Raw genomic sequence first — 22,266 nt, 5'->3', positions numbered from 1 at the left:
GTTTGTAGGTTAATTGGCTTCTATAAAAATGGTTCCAAGTACTGTATAGAACCAGTATACGGGTGATCATTGGTCGGCGTGGACTTGGGGGGCTGAAGGGCCTGTTTCCACGTTGCATCTAAAACTAAAATGACAAATAAACTCTCTTGACTCTTGACAAAAGAGGAAGGAAGGAAGGAACAAGGGGATAAGCTGATTAGGGTGGTGGGTGGTGTGTTTGCATCCAGCAAAAACCTTTGACTATCGACCTCTTTACTAATAGGTAGCACGACAATGATATGTTTGGCATTAGATTTGAAAATGAGGTTTGTCGGCGTGCAATCCAATATATGAGCATCTTTTGGTCATTTTGGGTCACTCTGCTTATTCAATCAGCTTCCTCCCTTCAGTCGGAAAAAGGGTTCCGATCTGAAACATCACCTATAAAATCCACACAGAGAGCAACCGAGGTCAGTGTCGAGCCCGGGTCTCCGGTGCTGTGAGGTACTAATCCTATTGCTGCGCCACTGTGCCGCCCTAATGGGTAAGGTTTAGGTATGAAGGTAAGGTTTCTGCATGGAGCTACTGGAATCTCCATTAGACAGTTATGTGTTCTATGTAGACACAATGAACTGCAGATGCTGGATTACATTTACTTTAGTGGGTCTCTGATATTTGCCTAACATCATGTTAGCACAGCACCAAATGTGCTAAATAAGAAATAATTTGTTACTATGTGGATTGCATCCATCATTGATGGTGATGGTGATGGGACTCCAATTCCATTAAGGAAGCATCCTATTGCAAACCCTTACGTGTCCATGGCCAGAGCAGGTATTCTGGAAACCACCCGGACAGATCCTGCAGTCGGGGCCGTAGAATCCACTGCAGCATCTTGGCATCTAGGAACCAAACCAGAAGAGATCACATTCACAACTCATTCATTCAATGGATGTAGATATCACCAAACAGGATATTATTATCGATTCTTTACCATTTTAAACTCAGGAAGCAGCTATTCGCAGATGTTTTTTCAAGACACAAGTGAACCAGGCCAGTTTGGGGCAGCACAGGATGAGGAGGGAAAGATTTAATAGGAACCTAAGGGACAAATTATTTTTACACAAAAGGTAGAAAAGGTGCGGAATGCTGACCAAGATGGCTCGCAACCCAGGCGACTCTTTGTGTGTTGGTCACAGGATCTGCAATCATTCCAATCTTTTAATTCTCTACTCCTTGAGCGACATTCACACTGTAAATGGCTCGATTGTAATCATGCATAGTCTTTCCGCTGACTGGATAGCATGCAACAAAAAGCTTTTCACTGTACCTCGGTACACGTGACAATATACTAAACTAAACTAAGGAAGATTCACGTGGATACTGTCAAGACTTGAGGGGTTGAGCAGGCTGGGACTTTACTCCTTGGAGCACAGGAGGATAAGGGGTGATATCATAGAGGTGTACAAGATCACGAGAGGAATAGATTAGATAAATGCACAGAGTAGGGTGCATAAAAGTAGTCTTTTGCCCAGAGTGGGATAATCAAAAACCAGAGGACATCGGTTTAACGTGAGTGGGGAAAGATTTAATAGGAAACTGAGGGGCAACTTTTTCACACAAAGGGTGATGGTTGTATGGAACAACCTGCAGTAGGAGGTAGTTGAGGCAGGTATTATCACAATGTTTAAAAAACATTTGGACAGGTACATGGATGGGATAGGTTTCGAGGGATATGGGCCAAACCGCAGGCAGGCGGGACTAGATGTGGCAATATGGGGCACATTGGCTGGTGTGGGCAAGTTGGACCAAAGGGTCTGTTTCCACGCCACGTGACTCTATGACACATTTCCTTCTCTGAAGCATATCAATGCTTGAATGCACATACTGTCAGAGTCAATAACAGCTTCTTCCTCACTGATATCAGTCTATTGAATGGACCTCTCATAAGCTAAATATCTATTCCCAATCTTCCAATCCACCTAAAATAAAAATGACACAAAGTGCTGGAGCAACTCAGTAGATCAGACAGCACCCCTGCCTGACCCGCTGAGTTATTCCAGCACTTTGTATCATTTTCTTTTGTAAACCAACATATCCAGTTCCTTGTTATTAGGTTTCTTCCAATCTACCTCATTGCATCCCTTGCACTTTTATCTGTAGGTTCTACGTAGATGCAACACTACATTCTGGACTGTGTTTTCTCTTTTGCACTGGCTGACTTAATCATGTACGGTATTAACTGCTCTGGATAGCATGCAAAACAAAGTTGCTCACTGCATCTCAGTGCACATGACAATAATAAACCAATGCCAACAACAATTAATGAATGAGAACAATCCAACAGTTTCTTTGCCAATGTTACCTTCAGCAGCTTTTCCTTGCAGGCTTATTTAATTACTCAAATTAATTCTCAGCTTGCATGTCTCTCGATCAATTTACTCCATCTCCACTTCTCGCTGCCTCAGCAAGGTCCCCAGCATAACCATGGACCAGTCTCACCTTGGTCACTCCCTCTTCTATATACATCAATGATTTAGATGAAGGGATTCAAAGTAACATTAGCAAATTTGCAGATGACACAAAGCTGGGTGGCAGTGTGAATTGTGAAGAGGATGCTATGAGAATGCAGGGTGACTTGGACAGGTTGGGTGAGTGGGCAGATGCATGGCAGGTGCAGTTTAATGTGGATAAATGTGAGGTTATCCACTTTAGTAGCAAAAACAGGAAGGCAGATTACTATCTAAATGGTGTCAAGTTGGGAAAAGGGGAAGTACAATGGAATCTGGGGTTCCTTGTTCATTAGTCAATGAAAGTAAGCATGCAGGTACAGCAGGCAGTGAAGAAAGCGAATGGCATGTTGGCCTTTATAACAAGTGGAGTTGAGTATAGGAGCAAAAAGATCCCTTTGCAGTTGTATAGGGCCCTAGTGAGACCACACTAGGCAGTTTTGGTCCCCTAATTTGAGGAAGGACATTCTTGCTTTTTTGGGAGTGCAGCGTATGTTTACAAGGTTAATTCCCGGGATGGCGGGACTGCCATTTGTTGATAGAATCAGTGGCTGGGCTTGTATACTCTGGAGTTTAGAAGGGTGAGAGGGGATCTTATTGAAACATATAAGATTATTAAGAGTTTGGACATGCTAGAGGCAGGAAACATGTTCCCGATGTTGGGGGAGTCCAGAACCAGGGGCTACAGTTTAAGAATAAGGGGTAAGCCCTTTAGAACGGAGACGAGGAAACACTTTTTCTCACAGATAGTTGTGAGCCTGTGGAATTTTCTGCCTCAGAGGGCGGTGGAGGCCAGTCTCTGGATACTTTCAAGAGAGAGTTAGATAAGGCTCTTAAAGATAGCGGAATCAGGGGATATGGGGAGAAGGCAGGAACGGGGTACTGATTGGGGATGATCAGCCATGATCACATTGAATGGCGATGCTAGCTCGAAGGGCCTAATGGCCTATTCCTGAACCTATTGTCTATTGTCCCCTCTCCCCTCAGAAAAGAGGTATAAAAGTGTGAAAACGCACATCTCCAGATGCAGGAACAGTTTCTTCCTAGCTGTTAAGAGGCAACTGAACTGTCCTCTCACCAACTAGAGAGCGGGCCTGACCTCCCATCTACCTCATTGGAGACCTTTGATCATTAATCGGACTTTATTTTGCACTAAACATTATACCCCTTATTGTCTTTTCACTGACTCTCAACTCCTACAGCAACATGACTGTGAATGGTTGGATTGTAATCATGTATTGTCTTTCCGCTGACTGGTTAGCACGCAGCAAAAAGCTTTTCACTGTACCGCAGTACATGTGACGATAATAAACTGAGCTGAACTGAACTAAACTGAACTAAACTAACGAAACGAGAATAAACAAAGGTCTCTCCTCTCAAGACCATCACTGGTAATTCAACATTTCTTGTGCCCACTGTACCTGTAGCTGGTTTAAGAATCAGGCAATTCTACCTCCAAGTAATTAATCTTGTGATGAACTAGTTATCCATATATTGGGACTAATACTCAACGGTAAATCATATCCTGCCACTGGACTTTGAAGCTAGAGCTAGAAGCAAAAACTCTGGGGTTTGTTTACTCACCGTGATCACTTCATAGCAGTTTTTGCTACAACCTTGAGTTGGTAGTTCCAGTCCCATTATATAGGTCCTGTACAGGCATCCTTGTGCAAAAGTAATCTGGAGAAAATAGCGGTCATAAAAAATCCTTTATTTGTCCTCGCATTGCACAGGAAGGCAACAAACAAAGATTCGACCCGAAACGTCACCTGTCCTTTTTCTCCAGAGACGCTGCCTGACCCGTTGAATTACTCCAGCACTGTTGTGTCTATCTTTGACCCTAATTCACCTCATTTGATACATGAAGGATGTATTTAAAGCAAGGTTCTAAAAGCCCTAAGCACAGTGGCGCAGCGGGAAAGCTGTTGCCTCACATCACTAGAGACCTAGGTTCGATCCTGACTGTGGGCGCTGTCTGTACGGAGTTTGTACGTTCGCCCTGTGACCGCGTGGGTTTTCTCCAGGTGCTCAGATTCACTGCCCTCTGGCTAAATAAATTCCTCCTCATCTCCTTTCTAAAGGTATGTTGCTTTATTCTGAAGTTGTGATCTCTGGTTCTAGTCTCACCCCATTATTGGAAAATCCTTTCCCCATCCACTCTATAACTAGTTATTTCATCATATTATAGCCTTGCAACAACGGTTAACATGAAGTATCCATTCTCATGAGTTAGAATTGACATGTGTCAGGAATGGGGGGGAAGGGGAGGGAGAGAGAGGGAGGGAGACGGAGAGAGAAAGAGAGAGAGGGGTAGAGAGGGAGAGGGTAATAGAGAGGGAGATGATAATAGAGAGGGAGGGAGAGGGAGAGAGAGAGATAGAGAGAAAGAGGGAGAGGGTAGAGAGGGGAGGAAGCACGCGGTGTCCACGGGGACTCTGGAGGGCTTCCGTGGGCGCTGGTCACCGCGTGGGGTTGAGAGTATTGTAAACAATGAACGCACTGTTGTATTATAATTATACTTGATATAGTGTAATTTTTGTTTATGATTTGATGTTATATCGTATGTTTGCGTCGAATAAAGTTTTTGAAAAGAAAAAAAAGGGTGGGGGGGAGGGGAAGGAGGGGAGAGAGGGAGATAAAGACTGTAAGGAGTTTTGTTAGGATTTCAACAGATACAAACAGAGCTTCCTATAGCAGGACAGGGGCCTATATATGCCTTTAATTTCCTAATTAGATGGCAATGTGTTGCAAGATTCAAACACACTCTCCATTTTGAACAAACAGGAGTTTAGGTTGATGAACAGAATGAACTCATCCCAGTGAGGACTTTACTAAATATGCAAGGAGGAACTGCAGATGCTGATTTAAACCAAAGACAGACACAAAAGGCTGGAGGAACTCAGCGGGTCAGGCAACATCCATGGAGAAAAGGAATGGGTGGTGTTTCGGGTCGAGACCCTCCTTCATACTGATGAAGGGTCTCGACCCGAAATGTCACCTATTCCTTTTCCCCAGGGATGTTGCCCGACCCGCTGAGTTACTCGAGGATTTTACTAATTGAGAGTAAATACAAAATATAAATGATAATAAAGTGCTGATTTACCATTGGGGTAGATCCGGGTTGACAGGTACTGCTGTGAAGCTGAGAACAACTTACGCATGAGCCCTGAATGGATGAAAAAGTAATAACTTTTAAGTTGTAAACAAATTAATTATCCGTATGCTTTTATCAAACATTATTGTTGGCATCCTTTGTAAGTTGTTCAATAAAGGTGGAACCATCTACAAATCACAGGTAGACCTGCCACTTAGGCACGAGGTTCTGGGCACTTATCACTTCATGGCAAGTTCATCAGCATATATAGAAAAAAAGAATTGCATTTCACCAAAGTCCTGAAGTATTTCAAAGCCAACAAAATATTCTTGCAGTAGAGTCCATGTTGAAATGAAGAAACCATTGCAGTCACTTTATACGCATCAAGCCCCAAGAAAACGTGTGGAGATGTCGACGCAAAGAACTGCAAATGCTGGTTTATAAGAAATGCACAAAGTGCTGGAGTAACTCGGCGGGTCAGGCAGCAACTCTGCAGGATATGAATAGGCGACTCTTGAAGGTTCCTGACCCGAAACGTCACCTATCCATGTTCTCCAGGGGTGCTGCTCGACCCGATGAGTTACTCCAGCACTTTGTGTCTTAAGATGTGAGGGGATGGTTTTAGTTATTTTAAAGGATAAATACTGGATAGTTCCCAGACCCATTTTCTAACACGGCCCAATGGGAGTTCATACATCCACGTTACTTCACGCTGCCTTAGGGAAATAGCCAAGACAATGAAGAGGACTCATATCCTGCTCATTCCCTCTTCTCCCCTTTCCTGTCAGGTTAAAGGTATAAAAGGTTAAAAGCTTAATCCCTGCTTTAATTAAACTATGAAATGCACCTTTCATAAAATAAGGGCATCTTCCCAATCTCCCAACTTACCTTGTTGTGGCTCCATCTGCACTTTCTCTGTTACTACAACACTATATTATGCATACTCGGTATATTTCTCGTTGCGTCTTTGCACTTTGTATGGCTTAATTATACTCATGGACAGCATGATTTGTTTGGGTAGGAGGTAAAACTAAGTTTTTCACTGTGTCTCCGTGCACTGGACATTGATAAACCAATACCAATTCCAAAGACAAGAAGGGGTCCTGGAGAAAACCATCAGGCTGCTGATCAACAGCACAATACTTCCATATTTGTGGCCCACTTTGCCACCAGGTGGCCCAAGTTGGAATAAACCAAGGATCTATTCAACATCATAGCATCATAAGACATAGAAGCAGAATTAGGCCATTTGACCCATCGAGTCTGCTCCGCATTTGATCATGGCTGATCTATCTTTCCCTCTCAACCTGATTCTCCTACCTGATATTCCTCCTCATCTCCTTTCTCAAGCCAGGTCCTTTTATTCTGAGACCGTGCCCTCTGGTCCAAAACTCTCCCACCACTGCAATCATCCTCTCCACACCCATTTTATACAGACCTTCATCTTCATCAAGCAACATGCAAACTGGCAAAGCATCAACTCATTGGCCCTCATGGCTGTGATACATAAGATCATGTGATAGGAGCACAATTAGGCCATTCGGCCCATCGAGTCTACTCCGCCGTTCAATCATGGTTGATCTATCTCTTCCTCCTAACCCCATTCTCCTGCCTTCTCCCCATAACCCCTGGCACCCGTACTAATCAAGAATCTATCTATCTCTGCCTTAAATATATTCATTGACTTGGCCTCCACTGCCTTCTTTGGCAAAGAATTTCCACCTCTGACTAAAGAAATTCCTTCTCATCTCCCTCCTAAAAGAATGTCCTTTAAGGGCCTGGCCCACTCCATATTTTGGCACAATTTACAAAATCTAAAGTCCAGTCCACATACTGGATGTACTGGAGTGCCCCAGGTAAGCCCTACGCTGCTGCAGGGCCTCCTCAGTTGCCCTCAACTAGCTCGGCCCGCCAACCGAGGTCCCTCTCCTCGCCTCTGTGTCTCAGGGGCACCTCCTGCAGTCGAACCTTGAATGGCGCTGGAGCCAATACCCCACTCACTCTCCTACCGGCCCTCTCCTCGCGTCTGTCATAATCTGGCACCCTCCTCTTCCACACTCTTGCCTTCGGGGCCGCGCTCGGCGGCTTCCATGCTCCCCTCCCTGCAGGTAATAGACCGTCGGGTCGGGACTCCTTTCTTAATAGTTTAGTTTAGTTTAGAGATACAGCACGGAAACAGGCCCTTTGGCCCACTGAGTCAGCGCCAAACACACCTATCCTACACACACTCGGGACAATGTACGATTTCACTGAAGCCAACTAACCTACAAACCTGTGTTTAAGAGGGAACTGCAGATGCTGGAGAATCGAAGGTTACACAAAAAAGCTGGAGAAACTCAGCGGGTGCAGCAGCATCTATGGAGCGAAGGAAATAGGCCTATTTCCTTCGCTCCATAGATGCTGCTGCACCCGCTGAGTTTCTCCAGCTTTTTTGTGTAACCTACAAACCTGTACGTCTTTGGAGTGTGGGAGGAAACTGGAGCACCCGGAGGAAACCCACCCAATCAAAGGGAGAACGTGCAAACTCCATACAGACAGCACCCATGGTCAGGATTGAACCCCAGGTCTCTGGCGCTGTGAAGCAGCAACTCTGCTTCCAGCTGCGCAACCGTGCCGCCCTTCAGAACCTTCCAGAACTTCCTCCAGACAGTAAGTAATCGGCCGTCATTTCTGCCAACGTGACATTACCGGGGTAATTCTGTGCGTCGTTTCATCGCATCGATGGGGAATGATGGGCACGATGGATGGAGGAATCAGAATTCCAGTTAAAATGATGATCCTGCCATTCTTGCCATAGATGTCTCCTTCTTCAACAGCCGCACTCTGGTCACCCAGCAAAATCCGCCCCTGTAGAGAGACAATGGATGGCAAGTTTCCAAGGATGCCAAATACATCGTCACACTATGGAACTCAGATCATGCATTATGGTCCACAGACATCGTGTTATCCCAGCTACAGCCACAAGTACATTTTTACTTCTTTGTTCGTGGGGTGTGGGGAAGAGGTTATTGTACATGAGTTCAAGATCTTGAGTTCAAGATCGGGTAAATGCACTTGCCTAGAGTAGGGGAATGGAGAGCTAGAGAACATAGGTTTAGGGTGCGGGGGGGGGTAGATTATTTGGAACCTGAGGGAACTATTTCACGCAAAAGGTGGTGGGTGTATGGTACGAGCTGCCTGAGGAGGTAATTGAGGCAGGTACCATCGCAGCATTCAAGATACATTTAGACAGGTTGAGAGAGATATGGGACAAATGCAGGCAGGTGAGACTAGTGTCAAAGGTGTGGGCAAGTTGGGCCAAAGGCTTGTTTCCACACGGTATGACTAAGATGACTACATCCTTAATTGACTCTTTAGCAGGGGAGCCAACCAGGCCATTTTGGAGCTGGGTTGCTGTATTTGGTTTGATTCGGGAGGAGGTTTGCAGATTTATTTTCCAAGAGGACTTTTCAGAGACAGATACAGCAAGGATTTGGCTCATTGAGTCCATGCCGACCATCAACCACCAATTGACACTAGTGTGATTTAGTTTAGCGATACAGTGCGGAAACAGGCCCTTCGACCCACCGAGTCCGCGCTGACCAGCGACCACCTGGTACACTGGCACTACCCTACACGCTAGGGACAATTTACAATTTTTATTGAAGGCAATTAACCTACCAGAGCACCCGGAAAACCAGAGCACCTGGGAAAACCCAAGCGGTCATGGGGGGATCATGCAAACTCCATACAGACAGCAACCGTAGTCAGAATCAAACCCTGGCCTCTGGTGCGGTAACGTTGCAACTCCACCACTGCGCTACTGTGCAGTGTTAGAATAAAGCTGGTGCCAAAATGGTTAGATATAAAGAAGTGCCTTATATATTTCTTCAAAACCATACAAGGGGGGAAGAAGGTTATAAGATAATACAGACATTTTAATATATGGTCAGAGTTGCTACTGAGTAAAAGATCTACTTACATTTCTGCTCACATTCAGTCCAACAAGTTGATTTGCTAAGGTCAGAATTTTATACGAAACGAGAAGACTTGAAATTCCCAGCTGATTTACGAGAAGAAAAAGCAGTGTGAGGACTTATCCGCAAAGGCTTCCAATATTTTAATGTACTGACATTAATTTAGACTTCAGAGATACAACGGGGAAACAGGCCCTTTGACTCCCTGAGTCCTCGCCTACCAGCGATCCCCGTGCAATAACACTATCCTTCACACAAGGAACAATTTACAATTTTACCGAAGCCAATTAACCTACAAATCTGTACATCTTTGGAATGTGGGAACGGAGCACCTGGAGAAAACCCATGTGGTCACAGGGAGAACGTAAAAACTCCATACAGACAGCACCCATGGTTAGGATCAAACCCAGGCCTCTGGCGCTGTAAGGCAGCAACTCTACCCCTGCGTCACTATGCTGTGTCTTGTCTCTTGTTCTCTTGCCTGGGCAACTGGTTTGCTGAACTGCTCTGCTCAATCTCAATCCCACAAGCCTTTTGTTAATCTCCAATTTAAGTCTTCCTCTCAACTGTATTCTCCCAATGGGACTCAATCATTTTACACAATAGGCAATGGTCTATGTTTCAAGAACAATAATAATAATAATAATGCATTTTATTTGCTGGCGCCTTTCTGGACACCCAAGGACACCTTACAGGACATAAAATCACAATACATTTATCAATATTAAATATCAAGTTGATTAAAAACAAAAAACAAAAAAAACAAAAAATACAGAAAACATTTTAAGTCATTAAAATCAGGGTGAACATGGTGGAAGTTATGTCGGGTATGCTAATCTAAACAGGTGTGTTTTGAGTTGTGATTTGAATTGATCGATACTGTCCAGGTGGCGGATGGGAGGTGGGAGAGTGTTCCAGAGACGTGGGGCAGAGCAGCTGAAGGCTCTGGCACCCATGGTGCTGAGTCTAAATGTGGGAACAGTTAAAATTGCAGCTGAGGAGGAACGAAGTGACCGGGAAGGAGTGTATGGTAGCAGCAGGTCAGAGAGGTATTGGGGAGCAAGGTGGTGTAGGGCTTTGAAGGTCAGCAGTAAAATCTTGTAGTTAATCCGGTGGTGCACAGGGAGCCAGTGGAGCTGAGTGAGGATGGGTGTGATGTGGTCCGATGATCTGGTGCGGGTGATGATCCAGGCTGCAGAGTTCTGAATGCATTGGAGGCGATGAAGAAGTTTATTGGAGGTGCAAGTGAGGAGGGCGTTGCAGTAATCGATGCGGGATGTGACCAGAGCGTGGATGAGGACTTTTGTATTGTCTTTGGAGAGGGAGGGGCGGAGTCTGGAGATGTTGCAGAGATGAAAGTATGCAGAGCGTGTGATATTGCTGATGTGGGGGCCAAAGGAAAGTGTACTGTCCAGAATGACGCCGAGACTTTTGACATGGGAGGAGGTGGGGATGGGTGAGCCGTCAACTGAAATGGTGAACGGGTGGGTTTTGGAGAGTGTGGACTTTGAGCCAATTAGCATGATTTCTGTTTTATTTCCATTGAGTTTTAGAAGGTTGAGTGACATCCAGTTGCTGATAGCTTGAAGACAGGTGGTGAGGGCAGTTGGGGGAGGGGAGGTGTTTGGTTTTGTGGAGAGGTAAAGTTGTGTATCATTGGCGTAGCAGTGAAAATTGATTCCAAAATGATGGAGAATATTGCCAAGAGGTTGAATATAGATGATAAAAAGCAGTGGCCCCAGCACCGATCCCTGAGGAATACCATGGGTGACTGTGGCAGTTGTGGATGTGACTTTATTTCCCTGGATGAACTGTTTTCTGTTGTGTAGATAGGACCTGAACCAAAGTAGTGCATTGTTGTTGATGCCGGTGGCAGATAGACGTTCCAGAAGAATTGGGTGGGAGATGGTGTCAAAGGCTGCTGTGAGGTCAAGGAGGATCAGGATGGATAAGTGGCCGGTGTCAGCTGCGAGAAGGAGATCATTTGTAATTTTTACCAAGGCTGTTTCAATGCTGTGATTGTGGCGAAAACCGGACTGAAATGGTTCATAGAGGTTATTGTTTTGAAGGTGGACTTGAAGTTGTGTCGCTACTGTCCTTTCCAGAAGTTTAGTGATGAATGGGAGGTTGGAGATGGGGCGGGAGTTATTTGGATTGTTTGGATCAGGGGTGACAGAAGCTGTTTTGAGAGATGTAGGGACAGTAGCAGTTGATAGGGAGGAGTTGATTATGGACGTTATGATGGGTGAGATAGAGGGCAGACAGGATTTAACCAGGACAGTAGGGATGGGATCAAGCAAGCAGGAGGAGTTCTTGGACGGCGATGAGTTTAGTTATTTCTTCGACTGTTGGAAGCTGGAAAGTAGATCGGGTGGACAGTGGGGAGTCCAGTGTGGAAGTCCAGGGTGGGCTATTGGACAATGATCGACAACAATAACATTAAGGCAGGAGACCAATGAAATTGGATGCAAAGGTGGTTTTATAAGCTAACTGAAGTTAATATTCTCTTTTTAAACCTCTATTACAAACTGGTGTGATAGGTTAAAGTTATGTCCAATATTGTCTTCCTTTTCAGAGCCAACCCTTAATCTTGCAGTCTGAACAATGATTTCAGCAAGTTCACTCTTTCTATGTTTCCACTTCATAAGTTCATCAGTCATAGGAGCAGAAGTAAGCCATTCGGCCTATCAAGTCTACTCTACCATTCAATCATGGCTGATCTATCTTTTCCTCTCCATCCCATTCTCCTGCCTTCTCCCCATAACCCTTGACAGCCTTACCAATCGTGCATCTGTCAATCTCCGTCTTAACAATACCCAATGACTTGGCCTCCATTGTCATCTGCGGCAATTAATTCAACAGATTCACCATTCTCTTTATAAAGAAATTCCTCTTCATCTCATTTCTGAAGATACATCCTTTTATTCTGAGTGTGCCCTCTTGTTCTAGACTCTCCTACTACTGGAAACACCCTCTCCACATCCAACCTACTCAGGCCTTTCACTATTCGGTAAGTTTCAATGAGGTCTCCCCCTCATCCTTCTAAACTCCAGCGAGTACAGGCCCAGTGCCGTATAACACTCATCTTTCGTTAACCCATTCATCCCCGGGATCATTCTTGTAAACCTCCTCTGGACCCTCTCCAATGCCAGCACATCCTTCCTCAGATAAGGGGACCAAAGCCTGCTCACAATACTACAACTTGATTGGGAAAATAAAATTAGAATCTAATATCTAAGATACTCACAGAAAAATACTGGAACAAATCACAAATTATAAACTCTGTTCTACTGCCTGACCTGCCGAGCATTTTCTTTTATTTCAGATTTGCAGCATTTTTCTGATATGTTTATTGACCAGGTCAAGAAGAACTAACCTCATTGTTGGGAATGATGTGATGTCTCATCAGTTCTTTAAGCTTCTGCTTGCCCTGAACAAGAATGGAATGGCAATCAATGGCAATCAATAGGAAACTGCAACATTTCACAGAGCAGAAATATAGGTTTAGGTTTATTGGCCAAGTATTCACATACAAGGAATTTGCCTTGGCGCTCCGCCCTCAAGTGACAATAGGGCATACAGTGACAATTAGGGATGACACATAATACATTAAACATTACCAATAAAACATTATCGATTAAACATGTGAATTAAATAAAATACCAGAGCAAAAGGAGGCTACAGATTTTTGGTTATTATGTCGAGCTACTGTACGTACATAAAGAAGGAACAATTTGCAAACTCTTTATCCTTGGACAAATAGCAATGCATAATAATGTAGCACCTGTAGTTTATTTTATTTTATTTTAGTTGAGAAATACAGTGTGGAAACGAGTCCTTTGGTCCACTGAGTCCACGCTGACCAATGGTAACCCCGTATGCTAGTTCTATCCTACACCCTAGGAACAATTTACAGAGGCCCATTAACCTACGAACATGCATGTCTTTGGAATGTGGAAGGAAACTGGAGCACCCGGAGAAAACCCACACGGTCACAGGGAGAACGTGCAAACTCCGCACAGCCAGCAGCACAATCAGGGTGGGACCCGGGTGTCTGGCACCGTGAGGCAGCAGCTCTACCGCTGCATAACTGTGCCGTCCACTTTAGTACATTGTATTAAAAACTGAAAATGGTGGTAACACTCATATCCAATGAAGGATCTCACAAATAGACTTGTTACATTAACTCAGATTCAGATTCAGATTCAGATTCAATTTTAATTGTCATTGTCAGTGTACAGTACAGAGACAACGAAATGCATTTAGCATCTCCCTGGAAGAGCGACATAGCACATGATTTGAATAAATAATAATAAGTGTCCGGGGGTGGGGGTGGTGATTGGCAGTCACCGAGGTACGTTGTTGAGTAGAGTGACAGCCGCTGGGAAGAAGCTGTTCCTCGACCTGCTGGTTCGGCAACGGAGAGACCTGTAGCGCCTCCCGGATGGTAGGAGGGTAAACAGTCCATGGTTGGGGTGAGAGCAGTCCTTGGCGATGCTGAGCACCCTCCGCAGACAACGCTCTGTTTCTCTTTCCGCAGTTCACTCTGTTTCTCTTTCCGCAGATGCTGCCTGACCTGTTGAGTATTTCCAATATTTTCTGTTTTCATTTTTTAGGGTGGCACAGTGGCTCAGCTGGTAGAGCTGCTGCCTCACAGCGCCAGAGACCCGGGTTTGATCCTAATGTCAGGTGTATTGAGTTTACACCTTCTCCCTGTGGCTGGATGAGGTTTCTCCAGGTGCTCCGGTTTCCTCCCACATCCAAGAGACGTGCGGTTTTGTCAGTTGATCGGCCTCTGTACATTTCCCCCAGTGTGTAGGGAGAAGTGGGATAACATGGAACTGGTGTGAATGGGAGATCAATGGATGGCACTGACTTGGCGGGCCGAAGGGCCTGTTTTCATGCGAAATCTATCAATCAATCAATATCCTTGTCCAAATCAATCAGCTCACCGGAGACACAGAGGCTGCAGGAGCAGAAAACAAAGTGCTGGATGCACTCAGTGGGGCAGCAAGCATTTGTTGTGTTTAGTTTAGTTTGGTTTAGTTCATCATCACGTGTACTGAGGTACAGTGAAAAGCTTTTGTTGCGAGCTGACCAGTCAGCGGAAAGGCAATACATAATTACAATCGAGCCATCCACAGTGTACAGATACAGTACCTACAAACTTGATGAGTACTGGTGCCAGGGATTATGGGGTTGAGAGGGAAAGATAGATCAGCCTTGATTGAATAGCGGAGGAGACTTGATGGGCTGAATGGCCTAATTCTGCTATAACTTATGAACTATGAACATGAGAATACCTTTCCTTATGCAGGGAAATGGACAGACGATGTTTCAGGTCGAAACCTTTCATCTAGAGGGCCCAGCCCAGCTGAATGATGTTGTCCCGAAATGTCATCTGTCCCATTCCTTGCACAGATGCCGCCCGACCAGCTGAGTTCCACCAACATTTTTTATCCAGGTTGAAATCAGTTAATGTTCTGGTTCTGAGAAAACTGCACTCATATTAAAATACTTCGCTGAATTACACCTTACCTACGATGTTGACACTGGGATAGGTGCCTGGTTATAAGAAACTACCATTTAATTACCTCAGCTGAAAGCAGGTAAGCCATTGTGCTCTTATCCACATTATCCCAAGCCTTGTTGTTTGGGATAAAGACTGTAAGCAGTCGAGAACCATGTAGAATCTGGTCAAGATTACTTTTCTGGTTGAAAAAAGAGAATACTAATTAAACAAAGAAAAAACAATTCAACATAATAACTGAGTCGGAAGGTATCATAATAATTCAGAGTCTGAAGAAGGGTTTCGGCCCGAAATGTTGCCTATTTCCTTCGCTCCATAGATGCCGCCTCACCGGCTGAGTTTCTTCAGCATTTTTGTCTACCCTAAACATAATAACTACTAATAACTGGTTTATTAACCTGATCAAGCAAGATAAGGAATCCCCTCCCCCCTTCCCCTCCTCCCCTGTGCCCCCACCTGAACTCCCCTCTCACCCTTTCCCCATCTACATTCCTTCCTCCAGCTTCACAATTCACAACCCCAATCCTTCTGTCTCACGCCTTCTGTTGCAGCGTCTCTGGCTTTTGTCCAACCATCTGCCCATCATCACCCCCCTCCCCCGCCCGCCTCTGTTCACCTATCACCTGCCACGCTTTGTCTTGCCCCTCCTCTCTTTTTCCTTTCTCCTGCCCCCACCCCATACTCCCAACAATCAGTCTGAAGAAGGGTTCTGACCCAAAAGGTCACGCATCCATGTTCTCCAGAGATGCTGTCTGACCCACTAAGCAACTTCAGCATTCCGTGTCTATCTTTTAAGTTAGAGAGTCATGTTATTGATCTCCCACCTTTCATTTAGCCCTTTTTAAATTGGCCAACGGTCTACCCACATTCAGGTTGAAAAGTTTTAAGAAAGCCAACAGATATATATATATATATATTGGGGTGTACACAAAAATGCTAGAGAAACTCAGCGGGTGCAGCAGCATCTATGGAGCAAAGGAAATAGGTAACGTTTCAGGCCGAAACCCTTCTTCAGACAATGTATATATTGTTTGAATCAGCTTGTCATGCTTATCTCCAGCTGAAATTCTTGAATTTGGAAATAAAATGTGTGATTCCTACCTGTAGCAGTTCCATGAACCTCTTGCAATTTGCATTTTCTGAAATTATTGTGTAGAGTGTTTTCTGAGGAAACAAGAAGAAAAAAAACACAACAATCTTACTGACCTCAGAGAATCAACTGTGCAAATACTGGGTTGCAGAGCCGTGGCAGTGGGCGGCACGGTGGCGCAGCGGTAGAGTCACTGTCTCATGGCACCAGAGACCCAGGTTCGACCCTGACTACGGGCGCTATCTGTACAGTTTGCACACTCCGCTGTGACTGAGTGGGTTTTCTCTGGGTGCTCCGTTTCCTTCCACACGCCTATCCCTAGCGTATAGGATAGAACTGGTGTACGGGTGATCACTGGTCGGCGCGGACTCGGTGGGCCGAAGGGCCGGTTTCCATGCTGTATCTCTAAACTAAACTAAACTAAACACATGGCTATGCAGGGAATGGAGGGATATGGATCACCTTGAGGCAGAGGAGGTTAGTTTAACTCGGCTGGCACGGATATTGTGGGCCAGAGGGTCCATGCACCGGTACCAGGTTAATATGAGCATTAGGAAGATTACAAGGGGCATCTTCAAGGTTTAACCGGAGGACAATGTGCCCACTGTTCTCCCCCTGTCACCGTTCCCGGCTCTGATGTAAGGTCATCAACATGAAACAAGGGCTGTTTCTAGCACAGCACCTGGACCCGTAACCCCAACATGCCACTTTACCTTCTCGTTACTCATGACTGTTGGTTGGGCCCCATCCATCACCTTATCAATCACGTGTATCAGACCATTGGAGGCGACGATGTTCCCAGCCAGGATCCGGGCCTTGTTGTTGACTCCGTTAATGCGAAGCCTCAGCTGGTTATCCTGTTGAAGGGAAGCACAAAGGACAACTTCAGATACATAGAGAATGAGAGTGCTGGAGAACTGCATATTACTGCCATGTTCATACGTTCCACATTAATAATCCTTTCCATGCATGTTCTGTCACATCCTGATATATGGGGTGAAGGAGGGGCCAAGAGGGAATAAGGAGGACTTTTATCATGGAATTGGGAGAATCTCTTTAGCCAGACGGTGGCGAATCTATTGAAATTGAGGAATCTGTGAAACCCACGTGGTCACGGGGAGAACGTGCAATCTCCACGCAGACAGCACCCGAGCTCAGGATTGAACCCGGGTCTTTGGCGCTGTGAGGCAGCAGTTCTACCACTGCCTTACTGCACCAACATTAGCAGGTGAGGCTGTGTGGCTAAGAGAACATTTCAAATTAGACCATGTCACAAAAGCAGAATTAGGCCATCGGCCTATCGAGTGGACTCTGCCATTCAATAACAGCCAATCTATCTTTCCCTCTCAACCGCATTCTCCTGCCTTCAGCATTTTATTCTTCATGCTTTGCTTTAAATCGCATTGTTTCCCCATGGAAGTGCATTCGCAAAATAATCTCAGTTGGCAGACAAAGTCCAATCCTGTCCAACGTTAGGAAATAAAAGTGGCTCCCTTTCCAATAATGCTCATTCTACTTCCCATCATTGTTGAATAAGAGGAAAACAGGAGGGCGTGCGGCACGGTGGTGCAGCGGTAGAGTGACTGCCTCACAGCTCCAAAGACCCGTGTTCAGTCCTGACTACAGGTGCTGTCTGTACGGAGTTTGCACGTTCTCCCTGCGACTGCGTGGGTTTTCCCCGGGTGCTCCAGTTTCCTCCCCCATTCCAAAGAGGTGCAGGTTAGTAGCTTAATTGGCTTCTGTGGATTGTCCCCAGCGTGTAGGATAGATCTAGTGTACCTGGATTGCTGGTCGGTGTGGACTCGATGGGGCTGAAGAGCCCGTTCACAGTTCATATAGGGGCAGAATTAGGATATTTGGCCAATCAAATCTACTCCGCCATTCAACCATGGCTGATTTATCTTTCCTCTCAACCCCATCCCCCTGCCTTCTCCACATAAACACCCCATACTAATCAAGAATCTGTCGATCTCCGCCTTAAATATATCCATTGACTTGTCCTCCACAGCCGTCTGTGGAAATGAATTCACCGCCCTCTAGCTAAAGAAATTCCTCCTCATCTCCTTTCTAAAGGTACCTCTATTTATTCTGAGGCTGTGACCTCTTGAACTCGACTCCACATCCACTCTATCCAGGCCTTTCACTATTCGGTAAGTCTCAATGAGGAACCCTCCTCATCCTTTCAAACTCCAGCGAGTACAGGCTCAGTGCCGTCAAACACTCATCATATGTTAACCCACTCATTTCACATTGTAACTCTACACTAAACTGAACAAGAATGTCCTCCTTTTCATGAAGTCTTACTCTGCTTCCCATTTGTCGTTGTTGAATCAGAGCAAGACAAAAAGTGTCCGAGGAACTTGGAGGGTTAGGCAGCAAAGTTGTGGTCACGGTTCTGTGTTTCAGTCACACCACAAACTCACATTTTCTCTGCGTATGGTCGCTCCTGATCTTCCAGTCAAAGTGAAAAATTCTTTGATGTCATTTAGGTCTTCAATGCTCAATTGTCCAGCAATGATGTGGAGCTTTGCAAGGTACCGCGATCTGTCCTTATCCGACAAGAGGCTTTTCATCTGCGTACAAAATGCAAAATATCCGCTCTAAGCAAAGTTTACTTTCCACATTTTCTTCAGATGTCTAACCTATTGCATGCTGTGTAAATGGATTTCGCAGTTCTATGGCACTATTCTTGACTTTTCTTCGAAGGCTTAGGAAGTTCGGCATGTCCCCCACAATCCTCATCAACTTCTACAGATGCGCCGTAGTAGAAAGTAGAATGTTATTAGGATGCAACACAGCATGCTTTGGGAACAGCTCCATCCAAGACTGCAAGAAACCGGAGAGTTCTGGACGCTGCCCAGACCATCGCGCAAACCAACCTCCCTACCATTGACTCCATCTACACTTCACGCTGCCTCGGCAAGACCACCAGGATAATCAGGGACCAGTCTCACACCGGTCACTCCCTCTTCTCCGCTCTCCTATAAGGGAAGAGGTACAAAAATGTGAAACCGCAGCCCTCCAGATTCAACGATAGTTTCTTCCCAATTATTATCAGATTACTGAACCATCCTCATATCTGCTAGCATGCAGTCCTGACCTCCCATCGACCCCATTGGAGACCTTTAAACTATCTTTAATCGGACTTGCACTTTAATTGCTCTTTATCCTGAACTAAATGTTATTCCCCTTATCCTACATCTGTGCACAATGGATGGCTTGATTGTAATCATGTATAGTCTTTTCACTGACTGGGTAGGATGCAACAAAATGCTTTTCACTGTACCTCAGTGCACGTGACAATAAACTAAACAATACAACACAACATTTAACGCAAGATAAAGTGCAGTGAAGTCCGATTAAAGATAGTCTGAGGGTCTCCAATGAGATCGATGGGAGGTCAGGACCGCTCTTTAGTTGGTGATAGGATGGTTCAGTTGCTTGATAACAGCTGGGTAGAAACTGTCCCTGAATCTGGACATGTGCGTTTTCACACTTCTGCACCTCTTGCCTGATGGGAGAGGGGAGAAGAGGGAGTGACCATGGTGTGACTGGTCCTTGATTATGCTGGTGGTCTTGCCGAGGCAGTTAAGTGTGGATGGAGTTAATGGAAGGGAGATTGGTTTGCGTGATGGTCTGGGCTGCCTCCTCCAATCCACCCAAGCTACAATCGAGGGGCCAGTTTACTGAGAGGTAAAGCCCTGGTTACTTACATCCACATCTTTAAAGGCCCTGTTAGTTGGCAGAAATAATGTGAAAGGTCCCATACTGGTCAGTGGTCTGGAGTAACCAGTTTCTAGGAGACAAAATGTAGGAAACTTTAGACATTCATTGTGGAGTCATTTGAAAAATTTACATTTACATTTCATGGTAGTAATAAAGTCTAATGTGCTTAAAAATATCATAATTGACAACAAAAACGGCATCATCCCACTTCCCCTTATTAAGGATTCTTGGGAGCAGATCAAAAACAAACTGGTTAATGATGAGACTTTCGTACAACTCATTTTCCCTCCACCATTTTGGCAATCATAGGAGTGATGGTACTGGAGTTATTGACCGACGATCACAATGACTTAGACATCGGCCTGGCGCTGTACAGCACGGACGAGGCCCTTCTGCCCACCATGCCACCAAGTCGGCATGCCTGGCATGTCCCATTTGGCCCAGAGCCTCCTGAACTTCCCATCGGTGAGTTGACAGTACTTTGACATGTGACAACACGAATGTGGCGTGATGGGAACCAGGGACCTAACCTCACAGGCCTCCACTCTATGCTACGTCCATCACACAGCCCATCTTAAACTAATCTTATTGGTATCTTATTTTCCAAAAGAATGGATAGGAAATGCTTAGAAGGATATGGGTCAAATCCAGGCAAATGGGTTTCACTTAGATGGGCATCTTGGTCAGCACGGACAAATTGGGCCGAAGGGCTGGTTTCCGTGCTGTGTGACTCTATTACCCTCATCAGAAGCATCATGTTTAATTTGTATTTAGTTCTGAGATACACCGATCAGTGATCATCCGTACACTAGTTTTATGCTACACACCAGGGACAATTTACAGAAGCCAATTAGCCAACAAACCTGCAATTCTTTGGAATGTGGGAGGAAAACAGAGCCCCTGGAGAAAGCCCACGCAGTCATAGGGTAATCGTACAAACTCCGTACAGACAGCACCCGAAGTCAGGATTGAACTCGGGTCTCTAGCGGTGTTCGGCAGGAACTCTACCGATGTGCCACTGTGCTGCCAAAGGTGGTAATTTAGTTTAGTTTAGTTTAGAGATACAGCGTGGAAACAGGCCCTTCGACCACCGAGTCCGCACCGACCATCGATCACCCCGTTCTCTAGTTCCATGTTATCCCACTTTTGAATCAACTCGACCGCTGCCCCACTGTGCCACCCTAATGCAGGCGACCAAACAAATTACCCAGAACAAATCTCGAGGCGGAAAGTTTGTAAGTAAAGATAGTTTTGAAATCTCAAATCGCAGAGCATTAAGAGGAAAAATAAATTACCAAAAAGCAACATGGCCGTTGTTACTTGGCCCTCCCACAGACCACCGGGCTGAGTGTCCAGGTCTTTGATTCGATCCATCATGTTTCCATAGCAAACCTTGCCATCCCCTATATAGCCTTTATTGCAGGTACACCTGGTGAAGACATTCAAGATTCAAGGGAGTTTATTGTCACGTGTCACAGATAGGACAATTAAATTCTTGCTTTGCTTCAGCACAACAGGATATGGTAGGCATGAATACAGAACAGATCAGTGTGTCCACATACCATTATATCAATATATACACACATCACACATTGTTCAAAGGTTTAGTGGTAATTTACAGCAAAGAAAGAGGCCATTCTTTGGTGTCCACTGAACTCCTGATCTCCCAATCAACCTCATAGCAGCCCCTTGCTCTTTTTCTTTTAACCTACGCTTTCTCTGGAGCGCTAAAATATATTCTGTACACATCGGGACTCTTCTTCAGACACAGGTGAACTCTGCCTCTGACAACGGGATACAATGGATTTCCATTGGACCTCCCCCCCCATCCTTCTAGATTTTTGGCTCAAAAGCCATCAAAAGCTCCTCATATCTTTCATCCCCAGTTAAACTAATCATCCCCGATCAGAGATCTTTAGTCTACACCTGTCGATTGTCACATGCCGAGACCTTTACGTGAACTCTTACTCAATCTCTCCTGGATTGACAGTGGTGCAGGTGGCATATTTATGACACGTGTTGTGGGTTTTGCAGACATCAGCCATACTGCATCCTTTTCCTGGTTCCAGGCTGTTGTAGCCATCCAGACACTGACAATGAGCCTGGAAGAGAAAGAAAGACTCTGTTCAGTTTAGGAGAGTTTCGAGATACAGCGAGGAAGCAGGCCCTTTGGCCACCGAGTCCGCACCAACCATTGATCACCTGTACACTAATTTTGTGTCATCCCACTTCTGCATCCTGTACTCTAGCAATTTACACAAGCCAATGAACCTCAATACTATGTCTTTCACATGTGGGAGGAAACCGGACCACCCAGAGAAAATCCACACGGTCACAGGGAGAAGCTGCAAACTGCGCACAGTCGACACCCATACTCAGGA

General features: G+C 45.3%; 1 protein-coding gene across 2 annotated transcripts in view; it reads right to left on the bottom strand.

The window, feature by feature from the left end:
• Positions 1–22,266, bottom strand: part of stab2 (stabilin 2) — a 109,387-nt gene that overhangs the window by 65,609 nt on the left and 21,512 nt on the right. For both annotated transcript variants that reach the window (XM_055650629.1, XM_055650628.1), the window contains exons 9-21: positions 21,854–21,987; positions 21,181–21,314; positions 19,873–19,955; positions 18,583–18,732; positions 16,873–17,016; positions 16,171–16,233; positions 15,134–15,250; positions 12,916–12,969; positions 9,545–9,625; positions 8,272–8,430; positions 5,593–5,655; positions 4,074–4,169; positions 795–881 (exon numbers count right to left, since the gene is read on the bottom strand). In XM_055650629.1, coding sequence (XP_055506604.1) covers positions 795–881; positions 4,074–4,169; positions 5,593–5,655; positions 8,272–8,430; positions 9,545–9,625; positions 12,916–12,969; positions 15,134–15,250; positions 16,171–16,233; positions 16,873–17,016; positions 18,583–18,732; positions 19,873–19,955; positions 21,181–21,314; positions 21,854–21,987 — 1,365 coding nt within the window. The remainder of the gene's footprint in view (positions 1–794; positions 882–4,073; positions 4,170–5,592; positions 5,656–8,271; positions 8,431–9,544; positions 9,626–12,915; positions 12,970–15,133; positions 15,251–16,170; positions 16,234–16,872; positions 17,017–18,582; positions 18,733–19,872; positions 19,956–21,180; positions 21,315–21,853; positions 21,988–22,266) is intronic.

Source organism: Leucoraja erinacea, chromosome 19 (assembly GCF_028641065.1).
Source record: "Leucoraja erinacea ecotype New England chromosome 19, Leri_hhj_1, whole genome shotgun sequence".
NCBI lineage: Eukaryota > Metazoa > Chordata > Chondrichthyes > Rajiformes > Rajidae > Leucoraja > Leucoraja erinaceus.
The sequence above is the reverse complement of the archived record's forward strand: the minus strand, read 5'-3'. Positions and strand labels throughout refer to the sequence as shown.